Here is a 26,581-nt window from a genome sequence, read left to right on the forward strand (position 1 = left end):
TAGAGCACCTCCCGGAGCCAACCTGAGCACACGGCCACCTGCGGCTTCCCAGCCCCAAGACCCAGATGCGGAGGAGGTGCGTTCCTGGGGGGGGCCTGAGTGGCTGGGCCCCCAGGCTCCTTGCCTCTAATGCCGTCTCCCACCTCTGCCTCACATTCTTGCTGGGCCAGCTGGGCTTGCTGCTGGGACACCCCCAGTGCCTGGATTTCGGGCCCCCCTTCCAGCCTGCGCTGCACCTCGAGTTTTGCTCCGACTACGAGTCCTTCGGCTGCTGTGACCAGCGCAAGGACCGTCGCCTCGCCGCCCGCTACGAGGACATCATGGATTACTTAGACCTCAAGGGCTACGAGCTGTGCGGCGGCTACGTTAAGGACATCCTGTGCCAGGTGGGCCTGGGCGTAGCCCTGCAGCAGCGAGGGAGCCCGCCTAGCAAAGTGCGGGTGCCGGGCTGGGTGGCGTGGGTCCCTTCAGAAGCTCACCTGGCAGCTGCCTCCCCTGGAGCTCTGGACGGACACACGGAGACGGGGGGCAGGGGGTGCTGGGTTTGCTTTCTGCTGGGAGACCCAAAGGTGGCCCCCATCCCCGGGCTCTGCTGGCCCTTGTGCTTTCCCAGGCAGAAGGCGGAGATGGGTGTCCGTGGAGCTCCCAGAGCGCGTTGGCTGGGTCCCCCTGGGGCACCGGGCGCACCTGTGGTGGCTTACGGAGGGCTTGGGGGCAGAGGTGGCACCTGCTGGGGCCCCGTCCTCATCTGGCTCCTCTGTGCTGGGGGCTCTGCGGGGTCGGGGCCCCCCCAGCATCTGGAGCTGGGGCTTTGGAGCTTCAGGCCGCTGGTGGCAATGACTCACAGGGGTTGTGCTTCTCTTGGCTCTCCAAGGGCCCAAATCCACCTCCCTGGCAGGCGTCACCCCCCCCCCCCCATCACCGACTCTGGGACAGCAGCCCAGGGCCCAGGGGAGAGAGTTGCATTGGGGAACCGATCAAAGAGGCTGTTGCGGGTGGGGGTGCTCGAATGAGGTGTTGGGGGCGAGGAGGCGGGAAATCCAGGCCGACCTGTGACCCGAGACCCCCCGCCCCAACCACCACCACCAGCTCACGACCCGGAGCGAGTGCAGCAGCCCTTCGCAGGGAACATCGCAGATCCCGACCCAGTCGCCGGCCACCTGGGTGGCATCACCGGGCTGTACTACCCCACCGCCGGCGCCACCCTCCGCTGTCAACTGGAGAATTAACTCTGGGATGACACTTAGGGCAGACGCTGGGCTCTCAGGAACAACACTAAGACTGTGAATTTCTGAGACACCCCTCTGGTAAAAGTGTCTCCACCCTCCTTCCCACTTTGCCTACTGGGTGAAGGTTCCAAAAGCCGAATTCAGCAGCTCTCCTGTTTTAGGGATTTGAGGAATCAGAATAACCTAGATGAGTCTGTTTATTAGAAGCCCCTTCCCTTTCTTTCCACATGCTCCCCTCTTTCCAACAGCAGGGAGTTTGCTCTGCAAGCTGCTGAGGCCAAGGTTGGCATAAGAGTGAGCAGGGAAGTCCTGCACATCTGAGAAATGCTGCTGCCCCTTTGTGGTGGGGAGAACTTGGGGGGTGGGGGGTGTCAGGGATGGTCCTGCCCCTGCGGCCCCTGGGAGGGGTGTCAGTGATGAGAAGGGGCTTTGCAGGCCCTGGGCTCCATCCGAGGCCCACAAGAGTGCCCCTTAAACTGGCCTTTCTTGCTTAGTCCCGGTTGCTTGTCTTTCATGACTATTGGGAGTTGGTTGTCTGCCCACAATATTCTATTCTCCTCCTAAAAAACACTGTAGTTCAGGGAGCCCCGAGCAGCAGGTCTTGTGTGTTTGTGTCAAGAGCAATGGTGTGACCCCGTAGCCACAGCTGAGATTTGTCTAACTCCCAGCGTGGTGCTTTGTGTAGATGAAGCACTTATTTTATTTTATTTTATTTTATTTTATTTTATTTTATTTTATTTTATTTTATTTTATTTTATTTTAATTTTTTTATTTTATTTTTTTAGCACTTACATATTTTTAATTAGTAAGTGAAGAAATGACTAGATGCCTAATCTATGGAAGTGATAGATCACATGTCCAGTTGGTAATTTTACTACTACCGGTAAACTATTTCAAACATATGGAAAAGCACAGAAAATTAACTCATTAAATGCACCATATATCCAACACCCAGATTCAGCAAATGTGGAACTTTTGCCACGTGGCTTCAGATTTGGATAAAGACATAAAATCTTACGGATGCAGCATTTATCGGTGGGGTAATCAGTATTCTTTTAAAAAAGTCATTGCTTACTAAAATTTTAAGTGTCTGGCAGCCTGGGTGGTTTAGTGCCGCCTTCAGGCCAGGGTGTGATCCTGGAGACCTGGGATTGAGTCCCGCGTGGGCTCCCTGCATGGAGCCTGCTTCTCCCTCTGCCTGTGTCTCTGCCTCTCTGTGTGTGTGTCTCATGAATAAGTAAATAAAATCTTAAAAAAAAAAAAAATTAAGTATCAAGAACTAAGTTGAAATGCTAGAGAAGGTATTGTGAACATGAAAGATTTCTCAACCCTTTTTGCCTTCCAGGAGCACTAACTGGCTAGAAAATTTGGGGCGTTGAGATGCCTGGGTTTTGGCCCAGGGTGTGATCCTGGAGTCCTGGGATGGAGTCCCACATTGGGCTCCCTGCAGGGAGCCTGCTTCTCCCTCTGCCTGTGTCTCTGCCTCTCTCTCTGTGCCTCTCATGAATAAATAAATAAAATCTTAAAAAGAAAAGAAAAAAGAAAAGAAAAGAAAAGAAAATTTGGGGCGTTGGTCATAGTCACTCCAGAATTCTGATTCTTTCCTTTAATTACCCTTTTTAAAGATTTTATTAGAAATCTTTAAAAAATCTAAATCTAAATCTAAAGAAGCGGGCTCCATACAGGGAGCCTGATGCAGGACTTGATCCCAGGACCCCAGGATCACACCCTGAGCAGAAGGCAGACGCCCAACCGCTGAGCCACCCAAGGGTCCCTCTGATTCTTTCCTAGACCACTTTTCCTTCCCCTTGCTCAAAGCTTGGGCCCAGCCCCCCTGCGGCCGGTCTGACCACCCAGCAAGCCTCTTTTCCTTTCCCAGGAGTGCTCGCCCTATGCAGCTCATCTCTACGACGCCGAGAACCCTCAGACGCCCCTCCGGAACCTTCCTGGCCTCTGCTCTGACTACTGCTCTGCCTTCCATTCTAACTGCCACTCTGCCATTTCCCTACTGACCAATGACCATCGCCCCCGGGGGCCACAGGAAGTGGACGGCGCCCATTTCTGCCACCTCCTGAACCTTCCTGACGAGGACTACTGCTTCCCCAACGTCCTGAGGAATGACCATCTCAACCGCAACCTGGGTGTGGTGGCCCAGGACCAGCAGGGCTGCCTGCAGCTCTGCTTGGCCGAGGTGGCCAATGGGCTGAAGAACCCGGTCTCCATGGTCCACGCAGGGGACGGCACCCATCGCTTCTTCGTGGCCGAGCAGCTGGGGGTGGTGTGGGTCTATCTGCCTGACGGGAGTCGCCTGGAACAACCCTTCTTGGACCTCAAGAGTATCGTGTTGACTACCCCCTGGGTAGGGGACGAGAGAGGCTTCTTGGGGTTGGCTTTTCATCCCAAATTCCAGTGCAACCGCAAGTTCTATATTTATTACTCGTGTCTGGGCAAGAATAAGGTAGAAAAGATCCGGATTAGTGAGATGAAGGTTTCTCGGGCTGATCCCAACAGAGCTGACCCCAAATCAGAAAGGTAAGACATGCCTGTAAGAACAGGCACCTCTGTACCCTGCTCCAAGACAATGCCAGCCTGTCCTCCAAGATGATAAAGGGAAACGTTTCTGGTTTTAGAGCCACTGGCTTATAATATTGACCAAGGAGTCATTGTTGATTAATAAGGACAGACAAATTAGATTTTTGAGTGGGGGGTCTTCATGGGGTATAGCCATCATCACCTTATAGTTACCTAATCAGAGCTATGCTTACTTGTTTTTATAGAATGTAAGCGATGGCCAGCAGCCATAAGGGTTTGAGAAATGATTATAGATAATATCAATATATTAAACATAATAGCAGCTTCTGTTTATTGTGTGGCCTTTGGATTCCAGGCCCTTTGCCTTGAACATGGGTATTATCCTCACAGGAGCCTGTGGCACAAGGCCATAGAGCTATGGATGCTCAGTCTGATAAGGACTTAATTCTATCAAATCCAAGCTCATGGTCTTTCTACTCCACCATTCTGCCCTTTTCCCTTCTTGTCCTTTCTGCCGTGTCTCTCTTTTCCCAAATAGCCAAGTTGGGGGATTGAAAAGAACATGGAGAACTGATACATTAACCCCTACTGGGTTGCTCAAAGGAAGGGATTAAGAATTCTGGTAGAGCCAGGAGTAAGGCCCAGCCCCAGAAAAGGGTGATTGTTAGTCTGGCTGTGTCTACAGCTCATGGAATCATGATATGAAATGATATGGAATCATGATATGAAAGAAAAATGAAGGTGACATCCTGGGAAACAAGGAGTGTCATAGAGCTCCAACCTTTGTGACCTTAGAAACTCCGAAGCAGGACTGGCTTGGACCAGTCCTTTCTGGGTGTCTCAAGAGGATGCAGTTTTAGCTTGTATCAAAGCCCAATGCATGGTTTCTTTTCCTTCCAGAGTCATCCTAGAGATAGAAGAACCAGCCTCAAATCATAATGGTGGACAACTTCTTTTTGGTGTGGATGGCTACCTGTACATCTTCACTGGGGATGGAGAACGGGCTGGGAATCCCTTTGGCAAGTTTGGAAATGCTCAGAACAAGTAAGCTGGATGGATCTAGGTCCCTGTCCCTGTAGGGGTGAGCCCTGGTACATTTTTGCTGAGATGAAGTCTTCAGAAGGTCAAACCCAAATCACTTGCTGCAAGATGTAACCCCCTTTGTTGAACCAAGTGGGAGGAACGTTTAGGTTTTCGGTCCTATACATTTCAGGCACAGTGTATTTGGTAAGTAATACTTTGGATGCTCACCTGAGAACACTATGTAGAGATGAATTTAGAGTTGGATATATATTAGCAGAATATTATTTACCACACCAAGGTCTTACCCATTTCATTCTTTAAAAAGATTTTATTTAGGGGCAGCCCTGGTGGCGCAGTGGTTTAGCGCCGCCTGCAGCCCGGGGTGTGATCCTGGAGACCCAGGATCGAGTCCCACATGGGGCTTCCTGCATGGAGCCTGCTTCTCCCTCTGCCTGTGTCTCTGCCTCTCTCTCGCTCTCTCTGAATGAATAAATAAATCTTATTTATTTTAGTTAAATTAATTAATTAATTAAAGATTTTATTATATTAATTATATATTAATATATAATATAATATATATAATTAATTATATTATATATTAATTAAAGATTTTATTTATTTATTTATTCATGAGAAATACAGAGAGAGAGAGAGAATGTAATTCTAACATCTCACAAGGGCATCATTTGTTCATTGATGTATCCCCAACACCTGGAATAGAGCCTGGCCTGGGAGTCCCTTCAGAAATACTTATGGAAGGGACGACTCCTATGAAGTGTAGGTATTATGATAGTCATTTTGCTGACAAAAGAATAGAGGCACAGAGGAGTAAAGTAGCTTGTCCAAGGCCACACAGCAAACAAATGGCAGAACCAAAATTCAAACTCAAGCTGGTGTGGGAGGGAGCCCAGTGAAGGCCGTGCTAACCTTGATAAAGGCCATGTGATCCTTCTGCCCTTTGCACCAGCAAGCCCTTGAATCCCATTATCCCTGGTAATAAAATATTGAAGTTCTAATAATCAAGAGCTAATGGGTGCCCAGGCGGCTCAGTGGATTAAGTGGGCGACTCTTGATTTTGGCTCAGATGGGGAGTCTGCTTGTCTTTCTCCCTCTGCCCCTCCCCCCATTCTCTCAAATAAATATTTATATTTATTTATTTATTTTAAAGATTTTATTTATTCATGAGAGACACACACATAGAGAGGCAGAGACACAGGCAGAGGGAGAAGCAGGCTCCCTGTGGGGAGCCCGATGTGGGACTCGATCCTGGGACTCCAGGATCATGCCCTGAGCCAAAGGTAGACGCTCAACCACTGAGCCACCCAGATGCCCCAATAAATGAATCTTAAAAAAAAATAATCAAGAGCTAACATTTGTCAAATGCCTACCGTCAGGAATTTCCTCACCTGCTGCGTGCAGAGTAACTCATTTACCCCTCACACCACAACCACGCTTCGAGGTAGTGTTTCTCTCCTCTGTTTTACAAATGAAGAAACTGAGGCCCAGAGATCACAGTTACTGGCAGAGCCTCACCAAAAGCCCTGTTCTTTCTGTTTTTGTGACCACAGTGCTGTAAGAGGAAGAATCAACCTTTTAAAAATTTATAGTATTCGTGCCCACTTTAACAGCACATATACTAAAATTGGAACACTACAGAGAAGATGAGCATGGCCTCTGCAAAGATGATGTGCAAATTCATGAAGTGTTCCAAATCCCCCCCCGCCAAATTCTCAGTATTAAACCAAATCTGAGAGAAACCATCCCATCGAAAACATTTTAAAAATTGAAGCTGCATCTTGCTTGCTCAGGGTCACATGGGCCAGGATCACATCAAACTTTTGCCTACCAGTTTTCTTTGAGCCCAAACTGGGTGAGCCTTAACATTTTGCCTAAATCTATACACTTACCCATCTATCTATCTATCTATCTATCTATCTATCTATCTATCTAGTATAGACATGACTTCATGTATATATCTTGTGTACATATGTGTGTGTGTGTGTATATATACACACACACACACATATGTATATATATATATATATATATATACACACACACATAAATATCATGTGTGTATAAAATCATGTCTCCCCATGTGATTCCTGGAGGTTGTTTGGCATTGACTATCAGTAGGCCCTCCTGGGCAGTCTCTGGTCTGGTGCCATTTTATTTTCTCTTATATTTTCTTTTTTTAAAGATATTATTTATTTATTCATGAGAGACACAGAGAAGCAGAGTATCATCTAACAGACTGGAACTGATTGAGAATCAATATCAATACTGAGATCAATATCTCAATCATATGAGAACAATATGCCTCACTTTGTATACAGTGAGGCACGCCACCCCTCTGCTCACATTCTATACTCAACAGTTTTTACTAAGACAAATGATAAGCTAAAAGGAAAGGTAAAACGTATGGGGTCCACTTCCACTGATGGAAGAGGGAGAAGCAGGCTCCCTACTGGGCCTGAGGCGGGACTCGATCCCAGGACCCAGGGATCACGACCTGAGGGGAAGGCTGACGCTCAACCACTGAGCCATCCAGACCCCCCATCTTATATTTTATTATTTTAATTAGTTTTAAATTTTGAATACTTAACACAAAATCTACCCTCTTAAAAAAGACTTAAGTATTAAAAAAAATCGTAAATACAATATTGTCAATTATAGGGACAAGGTACCCCAGATCTCTAGAACTTACTCCTCTTGTAAACAAATGTCCAACAGGCATATGAAAAGATAGTGTCACTAATCATCAGGGAAGTGCAGATCAAAACCACGATGGGATAGACAGCAGGTGTTGCTGAAGATGGGGAGAGCTTTGTGTGCTGTGGGTGGGAATGCAAAATAGTGCAGTGGCTATGGGAAATGGTGGAGATGCTTCAAAAACATGACAAATAAAACTAGCCGATGATGCAGCAATCCCATTTTGGGGTATTCATCCTGCACCTGTTGCTTGGGCTCCTTTCTTTCAGAAGTTCCCTGCTGGGGAAAGTGTTGAGGATCAATGTGAACAGTGCCGGCTCAGAGGGCAAGAGGTACCGAGTGCCCCCCGACAATCCATTCGTGGCTGAGCCGGGGGCCCACCCTGCCATCTATGCCTACGGGGTCAGAAACATGTGGCGCTGCGCCGTGGACCGAGGGGACCCCGTCACACGCCAGGGCCGTGGCCGCCTGTTCTGTGGGGACGTGGGACAAGATAGGTTCGAAGAAGTTAACATCATTGTGAAAGGTGGGAACTATGGTTGGAGGGCAAAGGAAGGATTTGAATGTTACGACCGAAAGCTTTGTCACAATGCCTCTCTGGGTAAGTAAGATGGTCTCTGGGTGATTTCTTGAAGGAATCGTGGGAGTTGGAGGTGGAGGTGGGGGATACAACCTGAGAGTGTTGTGCCCTGCAGGTGGTCCAGGTGTCCTGGCTCATGGCCTGTGGGATCGGACTTCTCAGCTTGGCCCTCCAGCCACTGGCACCAGAAATGCATGAGTGGTGCCTGTTGACCTGATGCATTTGAATCTTGGGTGTATTCAGGGACTGGGATTGACCTAGGGATCTATAGTTCAAATAAATTACCCACATGATCTTTAGGCATGCTATTTTGAGAACCACTAGCAGAGGAAGATTGGTGGTTGTGTGTTTTAAATTATTCCCAGTTGGAACAGCCCACTGAAATGACATTCCCATGTAGAGTCAGGTGGTATAGTCCATGCACAACCCCTCAACGTCAGTAATCAAGGTGTGCTTTTCAGTTGTGCTTTATCACCAGTGTGTTTCGGTCCTCTAAGTTACAAAGGCGTCCTTGAGACCCTCAAAAGGTTTTCAGATCCTTAAACCTGAGTATCTGCTGTGTCAGCCTAGGGGATAAACATAGGCGTGTGGATTCTGAGGTCACTGCCTCACAGGTGGGGGAATTTTCGGCTTCTTCTCTGCTTGCAGAGACCAGTCAAATGGGAAGCTCACGAATACTGTGGCTGGTCTGTTGGGAAAAATAAATGTGATTCTCTTGGTTGCTTGCCCTACTGAAGACAAAGAGATAAAACATTCTCCACTCAATCAGGCAAACTACATTTGAAAGTCCCCATCTTCCTCCCTGAAGCTCTTACTTTTTTTTTTTTTTAATGAGACAGAGAAAGTGCACGTGCCTGCATGAGCAGGATGGGGGAGTGGGGCAGTGGGAGAGGGACAGAGACAATCCCAAGTAGGCTTCATGCTCAGCATGGAGTGTGACAGGGGGCTCGAGCTCACAACCCGGAGATCATGACCTGAGCTGAAATCAAGAGTTGGACGCTTAACCAACTGAACCACCCAGACACCTGCAGGCCTCAGTTTTTAGCTGTGACCCTCTCTTTGTTCCTGGACAGATGACATTCTCCCAATCTATGCTTACGGCCATACAGTGGGGAAGTCAGTCACTGGAGGATATGTCTACCGTGGGTGTGAATCCCCAAATCTCAATGGCCTCTACATCTTTGGGGACTTCGTGAGTGGGTAAGAGGATTGATGTCTCCTTTCATTTTTCTTCTATTTTAACCTTTTTATTGAGATATAGATTACATGTGGTGAGATAGAATCTCTAAGAGCACAGTTGGATAAAGTTTTACAATATATACTTGTGACAATGTCAAGATGCGGAACATTGCCATCACTCTAGAATACCATCCTGTCCTTTCCTGTCCTTTCTCACACTCACACACACAAGCCAGAGACAACCACTCCCATCACACACTAATTCTACTTCTAGAACTTAATATAAATGGAATCATGCATATGTATTCTTTTCTTGTACATGTATGGCTTCTTTCATTCAATAATGTCTGTGAAATTCATCACTGTTGTCACATGTGTCAGTAGTTTTTCTCTTTTATTGCTTTGTAATATTCAATTGCATGGATATACCACAAATTACTCATGTATTCTCCTGGTTTGGCTGTTTCCAGTTTTACTATATATTTATATTTATTATACATTTGTTATACATATTTCAGTGTCTGTGTGTGTGTATTGAGCTTGTAACCAGCTACCTTGCCAAACTCTTATTAGCTCTATTAGCTTGTGTGTGTGTAAATTCTATTGGATTTTCTATGCACAAGATCATTTTACCTGTGAATATAGATACTTTCATTTTTTTTCTTTTCCTGAATTGCAATGTCTTTATTGTTATTCTCTTGACTTATTGCTTCATCTTAAATTTTAGTACAATGTCGATTAGAAGCCTTTCATTTTCACCAGTTAGTATGATGTCAGTTGTGGGTGTTTGTACATGCCCTCTATCAGGTGAGGAAATTTTCCTTCCATTCCTAGTTTACTGAGAGTTTATATTAAGTATGGATGTCAAGTTTAGTCAAATGCATCTTTGCATCTAGTGAGAGAATCCTGTGGTTTTCTCATTTTTCGTTTTTAAGAAATTTTTTCTCCATTTTTTAAAAAAAAATTTTATTTATTTACTCATGAGAGACACACAGAGAGAGGCAGAGACATAGGCAGAGGGAGAAGCAATCTCTTTGTGAGGAGCCCGATGTGGGACTTGATCCTAAGACCCTGGGATTATTCCCTGAGCCAAAGGCAGGTGCTCAACCACTGAGCCACCCAAGCAGTTTGCCAATTTATAGTATAACACCCAGTGCTCAACTTCATTTTTAGTTTTTAATATAGTGAATTACATTGATTTTTAAAAAAATCACTGCATTTGCATTTCTGGAGTAAATACCACTTGGTCATGATGTATTCTCCTTCTAATATATTGTTGGATTTGATTTAGTAACATGTTGTTTGAAAATTTTGCATTTGTGTTCATAAAAGGGATTTCTTTCTTGGAATAACTTTGCAAGATTTTGGCATCAGGGTAAGGCAGGCTTTAATAGACTGAGTTGGGGAAGGTGTTCTCCTCTTGACTTGTCTGGAAGAGTTTGTGTAAAATAGTTATTATTTCTTCCTCATATGTTTCTTCCAAGTGAAATCATTCAGGCCTAAGTTTTCTTGTAGACAACATATATATAGTTGGGTCTTGTTTTTTGATCCACGCTGGTGATCTTTGTTATTTGTTTGTTTATTATTTCTTCTTAAAATAAAAAGATTTTATTTATTCATTTATTTGAGAGAGAGAGAGCAAGGGAAGGAGCAGAGTGAGAAGGAGAAGCAGACTCCATACTGAGCGTGGGCCGACGTGGGCCTCAATCTCAGACCTTAAGATCACAACCTGAGACAAAATCAAGAGTCAGAGGAGAGACTTAACCAACTGAGCCACCCAAGCTCCCCTTTAATTTTTTTGTCTTCCTTTTTTAAAAAAAATATTTTATTTATTTATTTATGAGAGACACGCAGTGAGAGAGGCAGAGACACAGGCAGAGGGAGAAGCAGGCTCCGTGCAGGGAGCCCAATGTGGGACTCGATCCTGGAACTCCAGGATCATGCCCTGAGCCAAAGGCAGACACTCAACTGCTGAGCCACCCAGGCGTCCCTTCTGTCTTCTAATTGGTGCATTTAGACCATTAACATTCAAAGTGTTATGGACATAGTGGGATTAATATCTACTGTATTTATTACTGCTGCTTATTTGTTGCCCTTGTTCTTTATTCTGTTTTTGACTTCCACTCTTCTTCTGTCTCTTGTAGATTTAACTGAGCATTCTATAGAATTCCATTTTCTCCCCTGTCTTAACGCCTCAGTTATACTTTATTTTTTTCCTTTTTCAGTGGTTGCCTAGAGTTTTCAATATACATTTACAACTAATCTGTATCCACATTCAAATAACATACTACTTCAGGATGGAAACTGAGGTCACTGAGTTGAGACTGTCATTTTCTTTACCTTTTTTTTCTTTAAAGATTTATTTATTTGAGAGAGAGAGAGAGAGAACACAAGCAGAGGGGAGGGGCAGAGAGAGAGGGAGAGGGAGAAGCAGACTCCCTACTGAGCAGTGAGCCTGACATGGGTCTCAATCCCAGGACCATGGGATCATGACCTGAGCCCAAGGCAGACACTTAACCAACTGAGTCACCCAGATGTGCCAGGAAGATAATCTGTTAAGCAGACTCCATGTTAAACATGAAGCTGGACACAGGGCTTGATCCCATGACCCACAAGACCATGACCTGAGCTGAAAGCAACAGAGACCCAACCAAGCCACTCAGGTCCCTGGAGACTGTCATCTTTTCTAATACATGTGTCTAGTGCTATGAATTTCCCCTCAAATCCTGCTTTAACTGTATCCCATAAATTGTGATACATCATGTTTTCGGTTTCATTCAGTTAAAAATATTTTCTAATTTTCCTTTGACTTATCTTCTCCCAAGTTATTTTGAAGTGGGTTATGTAGTTTCCAAATATCCGAAGTTTTCCTGGATCTTTGTGCTATTGATTTGTGATTTAGTTTGATTGTGGTCACAAACAGACTGTATTTGATTTGGGAGATTACCCTGGATTATCTAGGTGGGTCCTAAATGTATTCACAAATATCACTGGAAAAAGGAGGTAGAGGGAAACTTGCAGAAGAGATGGAAGTCAGTGTAACAACAGAAGCAGTGTGATGAGCCCGAATCAAGACATGAGGACAGACAGCCTTTGGAAGCTGGAAAAGGCAAGGAAATTGATGCTCCTCCAGAGACTCTAAAGGGGGCACAGCCCTGCCAACATCTTGATTTTGACCCAGTGGAACCAATTTCAGGATTTTGGCCTCCAAAACTGTAAGAGAGTAAGTGTGAGTGTTTTCAGCCACCAAGCTGTGGTGATGTATTACAGTGGTGGCAAGAAACAGAGTTACCCTTCTCAATACTCCTCATTGCCTTGTGCACATTTCCTTCCCAGGATGTCCTTTTTTTAATGCTTGAAGAATTTCCTTCAACATTGTTTGCAGAATGGATTCATTGGTGATGAATTCTGCTTTTGCTGTCTTTTTTATCCCTTCCTTTATGAAAATATTTCTGCAAAATATAGAAGTCTGTGTTGATGTATTCTTTCTTTAATTCTTTAAAAATGTTGTCCATGGGCACCTGGGTGGCTCAGTTGGTTAAGTGTCTGCCTTCAGCTCAGGTCATGATCTTGGGGTCTTGGGATGAGTCTCGCATTGAGCTCCCTGCTCAGCGGGGAGTCTGCTCCTCCCTGTCCCTCTGCCCTTCCTCTGCTCTTGCTCACACATGGTCTTTCAAGTAAATAAATAAATAAATAAATAAATAAATAAATAAATAAAATCTTAAAAAAAAAAAAACTTCTCCATTATCTTCTTCTTTGCCTTAATTCCAGTGAGAGATCTACTGTCATCCTTATATTTTTCCTCCATGTTTAACATGTCTTGTTTTCTCAGGCAGCTTTTGAGTTTTTAACATTGGTTTTGTGCAATTTCATTTTGGTATATATTGGTGTAGTTTTCTTCATATTTCTTGTGCTTGGATTTGGTTGCACTTAATGGATTTGAATTCTAGTGTACGTCAAATAAAGAAAAATTTTGACTATAATTTTTTCAAATATTTTTTGATTCTCCACCCTCTTTTTTTGTTTCATTTGGATACTTTTTTTTTTTTTTTAATTCTATTTATCCATTCATGAGAGAAACAGGCAGAGGGAGAAACAGGCTCCCTGCAGGGAGCCCCATGCATGACTCGATCCCAGGACCCCGGGATCACAACCTGAGCTGAAGGCAGACACCCAACCCCTGAGCTACCCAGGCGTCCCTTATTTGGATACTTAAATTATGTGTATATTAGGCTGCTTAAACTTTTCCCACAGCTCATTGATGATCTATTCATGTTTAAATTTTATGTCTCTGTATTTAAATTTGGGTAGTTCCTATTGCTATGTCTTCAGTTCACAAATCTTTTCTTCTGCAGCTTCTAATGTGCCATTCATTTCATCCAGTGTTTGTTTTTAAATCTTAAGCACTGTATTTTTCATCTCTAGAAACCTGATTGGGGTCTTCTGTATATTTCCCATTCTCTACTTAGCTTTTTGAACATACGGAATCAGAGTAAAAATCACTATTTAATGTTCTCTGCCGAAGTTAACATCTGTGTCAATTCTTTTACAGTTTTGATTGATTTTTCTCTTTATTATGGCTTGTATTTACCTCTTTCATTACTGCCTAACAGTTTTTTAGTGGATGCCAGACATTGTAAATTTAACGTTGTGGGTGTTGAATATTTTTGTATCTCTAAATATCCTTGAGCTTTGTTTTGAGACATAGTTTTAAAAAAAATTTACTTATTTATTCATGAGAGACACAGAGAGAGAGGCAGAGGCATAGGCAGAGGGAGAAGCAGGCTCCCTGTGGGGAACCTGATGGGGGACTCGATCCCAGGACCCGGAATCACGCCCTGAGCTGAAGGCAGATGCTCAACCACTGAGCCATGCGGCATCCCATGTTCTGGGACATAGTTAAGTTATTTCAAAATAATTTGATCCTTTCAAGTCTTGCTGTTAATATTTGTTATGGAGGATCAGTGTGGTACTTATTCTAGAACTATCTATTCCTCAATATTGAGGCAAGAGTTTGCTAGAAACTCTTCCCAATGCTCTCTGAGTTATACTTAAACTATGCCTGATCCTGAGGAAGTTCCAGGTACTTTCTTTCTAATTCTTTCCCCTGTTTTAGGTAGTTTCCTCACATGTATATGCTATGAAGTAGTGATGGATATTCAAGCGAGATACTTTGCAGATCTCTGGGGCCTGTTCTTCCCATTATCTGTGCTGCAGGTTCTTCCTGCTTAGTCTTCCTGGACTCTCATCTCTGTCTTTTCACCTTGAGGAGTCTGCTGGCTCTGCCTGTGTTTTTCCTCCTCATTCTGGAAACTTTTTTAAGGCAGTAAGCTGGGACGATTTTAGGGCTTACCTTGTTTGTTTCCCATCTCTTAGGGATTGTAGTCCTTTGTTTTCTGATTTCCAATGTCTTTTAAAAATTGTCATTCCCTTTTGTCTAGGCTTTTGACTGTTTAGGGTGTGAGGGTAAGTCTAGCTCCTGTTACCCCATCTTTGTTAGAAAGGGTGGTAATATTTTCATACTGCAATTCTTGGTTCCAGAAATGGGGTAAAACTAGTAATTGGTCAGTTCCTTTGTCATCACTTGTTAGATCTTTGGGGTTTAATTGTTCTTTAGGTTTTCCCCACAACTCTCATCCACAGTTCCACCTCCTTACATGTCACTTGGTTGATATTCAGTGATTCCTAGTCGAAGCATACACACCAGAATCACTGGGATTGAACATCTCTGTTTCTATAAAATGTTTCAGGTGATGCCCTAATTTACCCGTCTTCCTTTTCTTTTTGTTCTAAAAACCTGCTTTTAGGTCAGACAGATGATGGAGGGAGATGAAGCATCTACCTGCTACTAGGCATAATAGCAAAAATAGCTTCTAGTTTTTGAGCCCTTACTATGTGCCAGGCACACTGGGCAGCTATTTGTGTTTATTATCTTACATAACCTTTGCAACTTTTGTCTGCGGTAAATTCATTTTACAGATGTGGGAAGTGAGGCTTAGCCAGTTGAGCGATTAGTGAAGGTCACAAACTAATAGAAATTAGATTAGTTGGGCAGCCTGGGTGGCTCAGCAGTTTAGCACCTGCCTTCGGCCCAGGGCGTGAGTGATCCTGGAGTCTCGGGATCAAGTCCCATGTCGGGCTCCCTGCATGGAGCCTGCTCCTCCCTCTGCCTGTGTCTCTGCCTCTCTCTCTCTCTCTCTTTCTCTCATGAATAAATAAATAAAATCTTTTAAAAAAATTAGATTAGTGTTTTGAGGGGATCTCTGGGTGGCTCAGCGGTTTAGGGCCGGCTTTTGGCCCAGGGTGTGATCCTGCATGGAGCCTGCTTCTCCCTCTGCCTGTGTCTCTGCCTCTTTCTCTCTCTCTCTCTGTGTCTCTCATGAATAAATAAATAAAATCTGTAAAAAAAAAAAAATCAGTTTTTTGTAGTGATGCAACCTGCACAGGGCACTGGACTCCTCCTGTAATAGAAGAGGAGCTTCTCTATCTGGGGCCAGCGGGTGACTGAGGTAACTCTGAAGCAGCTTTCTGATTCCTGGGAGAGACTAGGTGTTGATCTCCTAGGGGAGACTCAGTTCTAGTACTCAGATTCTCTGTTTCCAGGAGGAAAAATATCCTGCACGGTGAAAATATGGATTCCTATAATAAGCGTTTTGCTTTTCATCTAGTCGACTTATGGCTTTGCAGGAAGATAGAGAAACCAAGAAATGGAAGAAACAGGACATTTGTCTGGGCAACACTGAGTCCTGTGCCTTCCCAGGGCTGATCAGCACATACAGCAAATATATCATATCTTTTGCGGAAGATGAAGCAGGTAAGAAATATACAGGGTTATTCTGTTTCTGCTTATGGGAACTTAAATCATCACAGGCATTGTGAACTAAACATTTGTCATAATTATTATTACTATTATTATTGTTATTTAAATAGCAACTACACTTGTATTTTCACTATCATTTAGTCAACTTTTTTTTTTTTTTTTTTTGAGAGAGAGAGAGAGAGAGAATGTGTGATGGGGGAGGAGCAGAGGGAGAGGAGAGAATTTTTTTAAAGATTTTATTTATTTGTTTATAAGGGACACACAGAGAAAGGCAGAGACATAGGCAGAGGGAGAAGCAGGCTCCCTCCGGGGACCCTGATGTGGGACTTGATCCCAGGACCCCAGGGTCTGAGCTAAATCAAAGGCAGATGCTCAGCCACTGAGCCACCCAGGTGCCCCGAGAGAGAATCTTAAGCAGGCTCCACACTCAGTGCAGAGCCAGATGTAGGACTTGATCTCATGACCCTGAGATCATGACCTGAGCCAAAATCAAAAGTTAGACGCCTAACCTACTAAGCCACCTGGGTGCCCCATAGTCAACTTCTATAATATACTGGATACTGTTCTAAGCACTTTATATTTTTCTTTATGTTATTTAGTACTTACAACACCCCCATGATGTAATTATGCTTATTTCACCAGTGAGGCAACAGATCAAATATCCTACTTCTTGGTTGAGGCCCATACCTCACTCTATGGGGCAAATCAGGCTTTATATTCTGGTCTTTCGTTCGGTCTTTTGACCATGAAGGAGATCCGTGTCCTGATTTTATCTAATCTGCAATCACAGGAACGTGGACAGGGCCAGTGGTGGGGCCGACCTGGTGACACTGATGTTTATCTTACTGGTGCTGCCTGGGAGGAAGCACCTCTGGTGATCCTCCCTTTCCTGACCCTGCCAGGAGTCTGGGAGGCCAGTGCTATGAGTGAGCCAAGGATAATTTATTTCCTGAGAGATCTGGGAAATGGGTCGACAGCCAGCTAGGACGCTATTCACTAGACAGATGAGGTATTTGTTAAGGGCATCGGCAGAGCAAAGCCTGTGTGCACGTATGAGAGACAGCCTCAGCTCTTCCAAATTTCCTCAAATTCTGTAATCAGAAAATGGATTTTTAATTTGTGCTTATTACATAAGTTATATTGCATTCTGAAAGATACAGTTTTATTTTGGGAGGAGGATGGGGCCTATGATCTCTTTAGTATTTGGCACTGCATCCTAGCCATGCTTGGAGTCTCAGAAGAGAATAAAATGCTCTCTCAGGGTCCCTTCCAGACCTGGGCTTCTCTGTGAGTGTAAACTAGAGCCCTGAAGGTTTCCTCAGTACTGGGTTTCTTTCCACGCTGAGTCATGGGGTGCCTGTGCCAGACCTTGACTTGAGCAAGACATAAGGAGATCCAGTCGGCTGCTGGACCTTTTCCTAGCTTATAGTTTGGGATGAATATTTTAGAGGAGCAGAGGATATTTTAGAGAATTCAAGCATTCTTAATAAAGAAAAGTCTAAATAAATGAGTTCCAAATTGGAAGTCCAAACATACAAAAAAGGAGAGAAACCACAGGCTGGCAGGGTGATGCTCAGTGGAAAGTGGATGATGTGAAAGTGGATGGATGCTGGGGTCTCTGCCCTGGTGGAACCCCTCAAGCCTGGTGCCCCAGGGAGGCTGGAGTCCTTGAAGGCTGGAGCTTGCTGTCCCTGGAGGCTGGAGCCCTGGAGCCTGGAGCCCCGGAGGCGGCTCTGCCCTGGGATCCTGGGCTGCTGTGTTCTGTGGCTTTTCCTTTTCGGAGGCCTCAGAACCCCTGGCTTTGGTGGTTTGGTTTGCTGTGCCTGTAGGCTTCTCGCAGGAGAAAACAGGCAGCTTTTAAGTATCAGTCAGTACATCTGGCAAACAAAACTAAGTGTCCTTGGCTGAATTTTATCGAGTGGACTTGCCAGGGTGTTCCCAAGGCAGACTTTGCCCGATGGTCCTAAAGCCAGGAAGACTCTTTTTAAGGCAAGTTATTTTCTTCCAGAGTTGCTTGCTGTTGTGTGTTTGTGCAGAGTGATTCAGACTTTTTGCTCATGTCATAGCCTTTGCCACTTAGGGACATATTTTTAGATCTGAGCATTTTATTCTTTTGTTATCAGCCACCAGCCATAGGCCCGTCCTTTTTGGTTGAACCCCCAGTACTGCTGCGGTGTATTTCCAGGTTTTTCTAGCTGACAGCTGGTGCAAATAAGTGACTGCAGAGGGAGGGGTGGGGACAGGGCTGCCCATTGCTGGCTGGGCTGGGTCCCTTTGGGTTGGATTTCTGCATGTCAGTCACATTCTCAAGAGGGCTGGCTTTCAAAGTATTACTGCTTGCAGTAAATTTGCATCACACACATTTCGTTTTACATGGCATATTACAGTGTTTTGGGGTGGTCTTTTTTGATCCCAAAATATATTTTTAAAATTTTCGGTTGAACTTTACAGATGAAATTCGCTTCCAGCATTGTTTTCCCCTAAAAATACAATGAGAAGTCTGTGGCATGTTTAGGACATACTTCTTACATAAACTGGTGTTGTTGGTGCAGGGAATATGCCACAATGGGGGGTTTTCAATTAAAGCAGGAATTCTCTGTATGGCTTAGAGGGGCTTCTGTATGATGGCATTGTGTACATGCAGACACTTGGTAAGTCCCTCATTTATCTAATGGACAGTGCCCGAGTTTCCAATCAGAGGAGGCAAACTGGCTTTAGGGTTGGGTGTGTCCTAATGCCTCAGACCTCATATAGGGCAGGATGATGATATAGTTCATGAATACACAAAATCCAGAGTTTATTAGGCGGCTGTGCACAGGGGCTCTGCGAAGCCTGTAAGCCTTGCATTCAGAACGAGACAAATGTTGGTCACTGTCCTCCACAAATTCAAGGAAGAAAGTTGTGGAAATAACTCAGAGCTGCCTGAAGTTCTAGGTTTATTCCAATTAGCCATTTGGTAGACATTAACTTCCATGAAATTGAGAGAGAGCCTACAGCAAATGAGTTCCATTCAGTGCATTGGCACAAATGTGACGGCGTAGAGATAAGAAGGTAAGAGTAACGGCTGATTATCACTTTCTAGTATTTTTTTTAAAAAGATTTATTTTTTTATTTGAGAGGTGTGGGGAGGAGCAGAGGGAGAGGGAGAGAGAAAATCCTTGAGTAGACCCCCACTGAGTGTGGAGCCTGATATGGGGCTCGGTTTCATGACCCCGGGATCATGACCTGAGCCGAAACCAAGAGTCGGATACTTGACTGACTGAGCCCCCCAGATGCCCCATCACCTTCTAGTGTAATCCCTAATAATCATGTGACATATTTTGCAAATGAATTAATCCACAACATCAGGGTTACCCAGGTTGAAAGTTTGCCCAAGACAACGCAGCCAGCAGCTGGTGTTGTCAGAATTCAGTCAGACGGCTCCAACTCCAGAGTTGGGCTTGTCCACCCTATCCCATCCTGTCCCTCACAGGTAACCGGGAGAAGAGGTGGAATGAGGTAGTGACCGTGGGCAGAGTGTGTTCAGACAGGGGTGAATGGGAGGAGCAGGAGACATGGGTAGAGGTGATTTCTGGAGGTGTGGAGAAAGCCAGCAGGATGCCTGAAGAGTGGGAGGGTAAAGGGAAACCAGGGCTCCAGGGACCAAGGAAGGAAGGTGCAGATGGAGAGAAAAGTGAGGCCTGAAGAAAGGGCAATAGAAAGTGATGGATACACTGTCTTGACCTACAGTGATCTCAGGGTTTTTCAGAGAATCCTTATCAGTAGTAAGGAGATGGGGAAGGAAGGGGAGATTCGTTAAGGTGACGTTTCTAAGAGCAAAGTGATGATAAAGGGGGAGCCAGTTTAGTTTGGTGCACAAATGGGCCTCTATGGGGTGCACTCTGAGGTAGCCTTTGGGGGTCCAGACAAGGGTTTCCTCTGTAGGGGGCTCACGGCCCAGTGAAGGCCTCGCTGTCAGGATTCCGGGGTTCCCTTCCTGGGGCTCTAACCCCATGTTGACAGCTTTCTCTGTGCATCAGCTCTGTGCCTCGACCATGTTCTTGATCGCCTGTTCCTGTTTCCTAGGGGAGCTCTATTTCCTGGCCACGTCTTACCCCAGCGCCTATGCACCGCACGGATCGATTTACAAATTTGTTGACCCATCCAGGTGAGCTTTGGTCTCATTTTTTCTTAGGCGCATCTACATCAGCCCGATCTTCATGGCAGATCATAAGAACAGCCCTGGCTCCCTAGGAGTTACCAGAAACGATCAACTGAAGCAAATCTCTGCTTTCGATAAAAAGCAGATTGGGCAAATGAATGTGTAGGACAGTGTTCTAGGAATTATGAAATATTTGGGATACAGTCTCTTTGTGGTGGGAAATGAGGACTGTGAGCTTTTTTTTAGGATGACTAGTCTAGACCTTTGGCTCCTGTTTTTTTTGTTTTTTGTTTTTGTTTTTTTTTGTTTTTTTAACATGCTTCTGGAAACTTCTGTCTGGGATCATCTAACAATGGGTGTATGGTTGTGACCACCTAAGTAAGGACTGTGGCCCTATCCCCTGGGTTTGGTTGAGGTCTCCAGGTCCTAGGCAAACATCTTTTTAATTTATTTTTTAAAATTAAAAAAAATGTTTTAAATTGTTATTATTTTTTTTCTGCAGGAGCTAGCTTTTTTTTTTTTTTTTTGGAGCTAGCTTTTTTATTTATTTATTTATTTATTTATTTATTTATTTATTTATTTATTTATTTACAGGAGCCAGCTTTGAAGGGCTCCTAGTGGCCAAATCTGGGACAACTTATTTATTTAAGCATTTTTAAATTTAAATTCAATTAATTAACATATAGTGTATTATTAGTTTCAGAGGTAGAGGTCAGTGATTCATCAGTCTTATATGATACCCAGTGCTCATTACATCATGTGCCCCCCTTAATGCCTGTCACCTGGTTACCCCATCCCCCTCCAGTCACGCTGTTTGTTTCCTAGAGTTAAGAGTCTCTTATGGTTTGTCTCCCTCTCTGATTTCATCTTGCTTTTCTCTCCCTTCCCCTATGATCTTCTGGTTTGTTTCTTAAATTCCACATCTGAGTGAGATCATATAATTGTCTTTCTCTGATTGACTTATTTCACTTAGCATAATGCCCTCCAGTTCCATCCACATCATTGCAAATGGCAAGATTTCATCTTTTTTTGATGGCTGAGTAGTATTCCATTGTGTATATAGACCACATCTTCTTCATCCACTCATCTGTCAATGGACATCTGAGCTTTTTCCATAGTGTGGCTATTGTGGACATTGCTGCTATGGACACTGGGGTGCAGGTGCCCCTTTGGGTCACTACATTTGTATCTTTGGGGTCAGTTCCTAGCTCTGTAATTGCTGGGTCATAAGATAGCTCTAGTTTCAACTTCTTGAGGAACCTCCCTACTGTTTTCCAGAGCGGCTGCACCAACTTGCATTCCCACCAGCAGCGTAAGAGGGTCTAGGCAAATTGGTTTTTTTTTTTTTTTAATTTTATTTATTTATGATAGTCATCAGAGAGAGAGAGAGAGAGGCAGGGACACAGGCAGAGAGAGAAGCAGGCTCCACGCACCGGGAGCCCGACGTGGGATTCGATCCCGGGTCTCCAGGATCGCGCCCTGGGCCAAAGGCAGGCGCCAAACCGCTGCGCCACCCAGGGATTCCCGGCAAATTGGTTTTAATGGGTTTCTTGGTGTTTCCACCTGAACCTTTTTGGAATTCAGTGGCAATAGTTATTCACTTGGTAGATTCCATTCGGTTTGCTTCTGCTCTTTTGCCAACCTCTGTCAGAGGCTAACCGACTGCCCAGACCAAGGCTACAGTACAGCTTCCCATCTGGGAAGGTGTCAAGTGTGTGGTTGGGACCCTCCTGAGAGGGTGATGCAGCGTGTCCCTCGTGAGAGCCTGGGGCTGTGCATGGATTTATCTCAGGATTTTTCCCCAAAGCAAGAAAGTCTGCCCCACGATTCAGCTTGAAGACAGGCCCGCAGAAGAAAACTTCCTTGTGAGGCTACCTGACTCCTGTCTCAGGTGATGTTCAGAAGACGTGTGACAAATGGGCTGCACGTGGGTCAGGGCTCAGGGCTCAGGAGCCAGGCCCAGCTCAGCACTGTTTGGAAGCTGAGTTTCAGTGTTCTCGAGAGTTCCTGGAAGAAGCTCAGTGCCCGAGGCGGTGCCTGGGGTGCTCTCCTAATGGCACGTGCAGAGTTCCTAAGGGACGAAGCAGGTACTGGGCTGGCTTCTCTATGGGCTCTGCATATTTCCTGTGTTTAGGGGGAGCAAACCCAGCACCCAGTTAAAGCACCTCAGGCAGCAGATAATGGCTGGGGCCGGGGGCAGTGCTGTCCTTTCCACTCGAAAGTTTCCTGTGTGAATCACTTTGCCTTTCCTTTGACAGTTTCCTGATTTGGCTAGGGGACAGTCTAGCTCCCTTCTATCATCAGAGCAGCCATAAAACAAGTGTAAAGCCTCTCCACACGGAAGACATCCCTCCTCGCTCACCTTTCTCTCAGGATGACAGTTACTGAGTTGTCACTGTGTGCCAGGCACTGTGCTGGTGCAGGGGGGCCTCTCTCTCCCAGGGAGACAGGCTCACACTGTCACTCTACAGGGAAGGTAGGAACTGAGCCTGACCACATTAAGTTACTTGCCTGAGGGACAGCTAGCAAGAGGGGGCCTGGGATGGGGACACTGTTCCCTTTGTGGGTCAGAGTCCTTTCAGCAGCTCTCATTCACTTGGGCTATAATCATGTTGAGCTGTACAGACGTTCTGAGCTTCTCCAGTAGTGAATCCAGTTTTTTTAAAAAAGATTTTTATTTATTTATTCATGAGAGACGGGGGGGGGGGGAGAGAGAGAGAGAGAGAGAGAGAGAGAGAGAGAGAGAGAGAAGCAGGCTCCATGCAGGGAGCCCGACATGGGACTCGATCCCTGGTCTCCAGGATTAGGCCCTGAGCTGAAGGCGGCGCTAAGCCGCTGAGCCACCTGGCTGCCCTTCTTTTCTTTTTTTGAGATTTTATTTATTTATTCATGAGAGACACAGAGAGAGAGGCAGAGACACAGGCAGAAAGAGAAGCAGGCTCCATGCAGGGAGCCCAATGAGGGACTCGATCCCAGGATCACGCCCCCAGCCGAAGGCAGATGCTCAACCACTGAGCCACCCAGGTGCCCTGGGTCCAGATTCTTCTCTGCTTACTTATTCAGCCTATTTTGCACTGCATGCACCTGTGCCAGCTTTCTGAGGAACAAATGATTTATTTCTGTGTGATATTTTACCCCTTCCTTTCATCATTTCTTCCTGCCCTTCCTTGAGAGCCCGGGTTTGAAACTTGACTTTGCTACCAACTAGCTTTGTGGCCTTGCATCTGTTTCTTTCTTTTTTTTTTTTTTAAAGATTTATTTATTTATGATAGACAGACAGAGAGAGAGAGAGGCAGAGACACAGGCAGAGGGAGAAGCAGGCTCCATGCACCGGGAGCCCGACGTGGGACTCGATCCCAGGACTCCAGGATCGCGCCCTGGGCCAAAGGCAGGCGCTAAACCGCTGAGCCACCCAGGGATCCCCTGCATCTGTTTTTTAATCGTTGTGTGGCTCCGTTTCCCGTGTGTAAAATGGGGATCATGATGGCACCTATCTCATAGATTTGTCGTGAGGTTTCAGTGAGTTGGATTTATGAAGCATTAGTGCAGCGCCTGAGCACTCGGTGTCCCTTATATAAATAAAATTACTTTTTTTTCCCACTTGGGTTGAGGATGATAGCAAGGAGAGACTGAGCTGGAGCAAGGACAGCAGAAGAGGAGGCAGTGGGACTGACTGGAAAGTTCTATCTCTGCTCTGAATAGCGAGTGCTCCTAGTCTCCAGGGTCCATGTTATTTCAGAAGATGCACCTAGGGAGTAGCAGTTATGAAATTCTAATTCTAGTAGGCAGAGAGGCTGGCAATCCTTCAGGGGCTGTGCCGTGAGTTCTTTTTTTTTTTTTTTAAGATTTTATTTATTTATTCATGAGAGACACACAGAGAGATGCAGAGACACAGGCAGAGGGAGAAGCAGGCTCCCTGGGACTTGATCCAGGATCCCGGGATCACGCCCTGAGCCGAAGGTAGACGCTCAGCCACTGAGCCACCTAGGTGCCCCTGTGCCATGAGTTCTCGATGGAATTCTCTTTATAGAGAATCACCAACCACCATCACCACCATTATCACCATTGTTGTCATCTCTGGGGCACTCATTATGTGTTGGGCACTGTTCCAAGTGTCGTTTTTTAAATCTCCTTAAAGAATAATTTTAGAAGTGACTTAATCACTTATAGTAGGCCAAGTACACAGTTCTTATTTTTATTTTCTTTTTAAGATTTATTCATTTATTTAAGAGAGAGCAAGAGAGTGTGTGCATGGCGGGAGGGGAAGAGGGAGAGAGAGAGAGATCCTCGAGCAGACTCCCCACTGAGCACGGAGCCCCACATGGGGCCTGATCCCAGGACCCTGAGATCATGACCTGAGCTGAAATCAAGAGTTGGCTGGCCACTCACCTGATTGAGCCAGCCAGGCGCCCCACACAGCTCTTCTTTATTCCTTCTCGGATGGGTACTATTACTTTTTCTGTTTTATAGATGTGGAAATTGATGCCTAGCAAGGTTACTTACCCCAGAGTTTGAACCCAGTTCTGTTACTGTGCTGGTGCCCCTGACCTGCTCACTACGCTGTGTCCCCAGAGCCTGCAGTGTCCCTGTTCTTTCTCCCTCTCTGAGCTCATCACTTATTTCCTCCTCCATCTGTCCCATCCCCATGGATAAAAGAGAGCTGAAGCCAGCTCTTGCCGATGTGTGCCTTGTGGTGATCTTTTTTTCCTGTCCCATCTTCAGAATCTTGTGTCCTCCTCTTTTCTGTTTTTAGGCGCGCGCCCCCAGGCAAGTGCAAGTACAGGCCTGTGCCAGTGAGAACCAAGAGCAAGAGGGTCCAGTTCCGGCCGCTCGCCAGTGAGTCCGTCTCTGTCTCAGGCTCAGGCCTCAGAGCCCTTGGCAGAAGCGCTCCAGTCCTCCCAGGGTGGGAGATCTGTTTCCCACCCCAGCAAAGTGCTCTGCATGAGGACCGTAACCGTGGCTTGGTCTATACAGTCCGCACACCGGGCAGTGCACGCTTCCGCAGAGACCTGCTGTCCTCTGTCCATTCATCTCTTCCTCACTGGACACCGTTCCTTTAGCACTGATTTTGCAGCCGTCACTGTGCTAATCCCTGGGGCTAACAGCCGTGAACTGGCTTGTAGCTCAGAGTTAAATGTAGCGTGCAGGCAAATGAAACATATATATAGCACTGAGGTTCTGGTAGAGAAGGGTGTCCTGGGGAACGAGGGGCCCTTCGAGTGAGCAGAGGCAGGGTGGGGATTCAGGAAAGGCTTAGAGAGGAGCAAGACTATCTTAAGGGAACTATTCCAGAGCCATGGATCCCTGGAGTGACCCTTTAATCTATTTAGATCAAGGCCGGTCATGGGGCTTGAGCTCACAACCCTGAGATCAAAAGTCACATACTCTATCACTGAGCCAGCCGGGCGCCCCTGAAAAGAATTTATGTATATATATTTTAAAGATTTTATTTACTTATTCATGAGAGACACACAGAGAGAGAGAGAGGCAGAGACACAGGCAGAGGGAGAAGCAGGCTCCATGCAGGGAGCCCGACGTGGGACTCCATCCCGGGACTCCAGGATCACGCCCCAGGCCGAAGGCAGGTGCTCAACCGCTGAGTCACCCAGGGACCTCGAGAATTTATATTAAAGAGCCCTCATGTAGTTGTAGGTATCCGGGTGGTGCTTCCTTTAGAGTTTCCTTTCCAGGATTTCTGTTTCTCACTAAATAAACGTTTGTTTCCCAGAGACAGTCTTGGACCTGCTAAAGGAGCAGTCGGAGAAAGCTGCTAGAAAATTATCCAATGCAACTTCAGCCTCCAGCCCAGACCGGGCCTCACCCAGGAAAGGCCTCTCCAAGAAGCTGGCTTCTCCGACAAGCAGCAGGAAGATGTTTCAAAGGCCTGGTACAAAGAAGAGAGCCCGAGCAAGGTCCCTAGGCCCCCAGGGCAAGAGGAAGCGAGCCTGAAACCCCACCAGGGCAGGGCCAGGCAGTCAGCACAGCCCAGGTGAGCTGGCAGGAGTCTCCCTTGGCCTTTTCTGTCCCGGTGGCTGACCTGGGGACGTGCCAGCGGAGAACCACTTCTCCGTGTGCAGGCTGCTGCTGCTGTTGAACTCAGGCCTTAGCAGTATGTGAGCTGGAGGTGGAGGTGGAGGTGGGGGCAGGTGGAGGGAACTGCACCCCGGGCCAGTGTGGTTGTCCTCTGCACGGGAATCTTGCTCTCTGAATGGACGGATGCTCCATATCTGCTTCTGCCGGGAGACCAGATCCCACATTGCCGACGCACCTGGCTAACCTTGTGCGGTGGTCTGGAAGTCCCACTGCGCATCTCTGCTGTTTTATAAATCTCTACAACCTAATGTAATAAATCAGTACTTGCACAA

At 45.8% G+C, this 26,581-nt stretch overlaps 1 protein-coding gene and 1 non-coding gene across 3 annotated transcripts; both read left to right on the forward strand.

Annotated features, from left to right (window-relative positions):
• Positions 1-26,581, forward strand: HHIPL2 (HHIP like 2). 2 transcript variants are annotated; one of them, XM_077886646.1, is made up of 9 exons: positions 4-386; positions 3,109-3,761; positions 4,662-4,805; positions 7,766-8,097; positions 9,150-9,276; positions 15,924-16,069; positions 20,141-20,222; positions 24,970-25,052; positions 25,945-26,581. In XM_077886646.1, the coding sequence occupies exons 1-9, from the start codon at positions 66-68 to the stop codon at positions 26,163-26,165; spliced, it is 2,109 nt and encodes a 702-aa protein (XP_077742772.1). In that variant the 5' UTR covers positions 4-65; the 3' UTR covers positions 26,166-26,581. The 2 variants fall into 2 exon arrangements, with proteins under 2 accessions (XP_077742773.1, XP_077742772.1); XM_077886647.1 differs by lacking the exons at positions 24,970-25,052; positions 25,945-26,581 and having other exon boundaries at positions 1-386; positions 15,859-16,069; positions 20,141-20,228.
• On the forward strand, positions 6,397-6,501 carry LOC144307468 (U6 spliceosomal RNA). Its single transcript, XR_013374347.1, has one exon. It is a non-coding gene; the product is annotated as a U6 spliceosomal RNA (small nuclear RNA).

Source organism: Canis aureus, chromosome 38 (assembly GCF_053574225.1).
Source record: "Canis aureus isolate CA01 chromosome 38, VMU_Caureus_v.1.0, whole genome shotgun sequence".
NCBI lineage: Eukaryota > Metazoa > Chordata > Mammalia > Carnivora > Canidae > Canis > Canis aureus.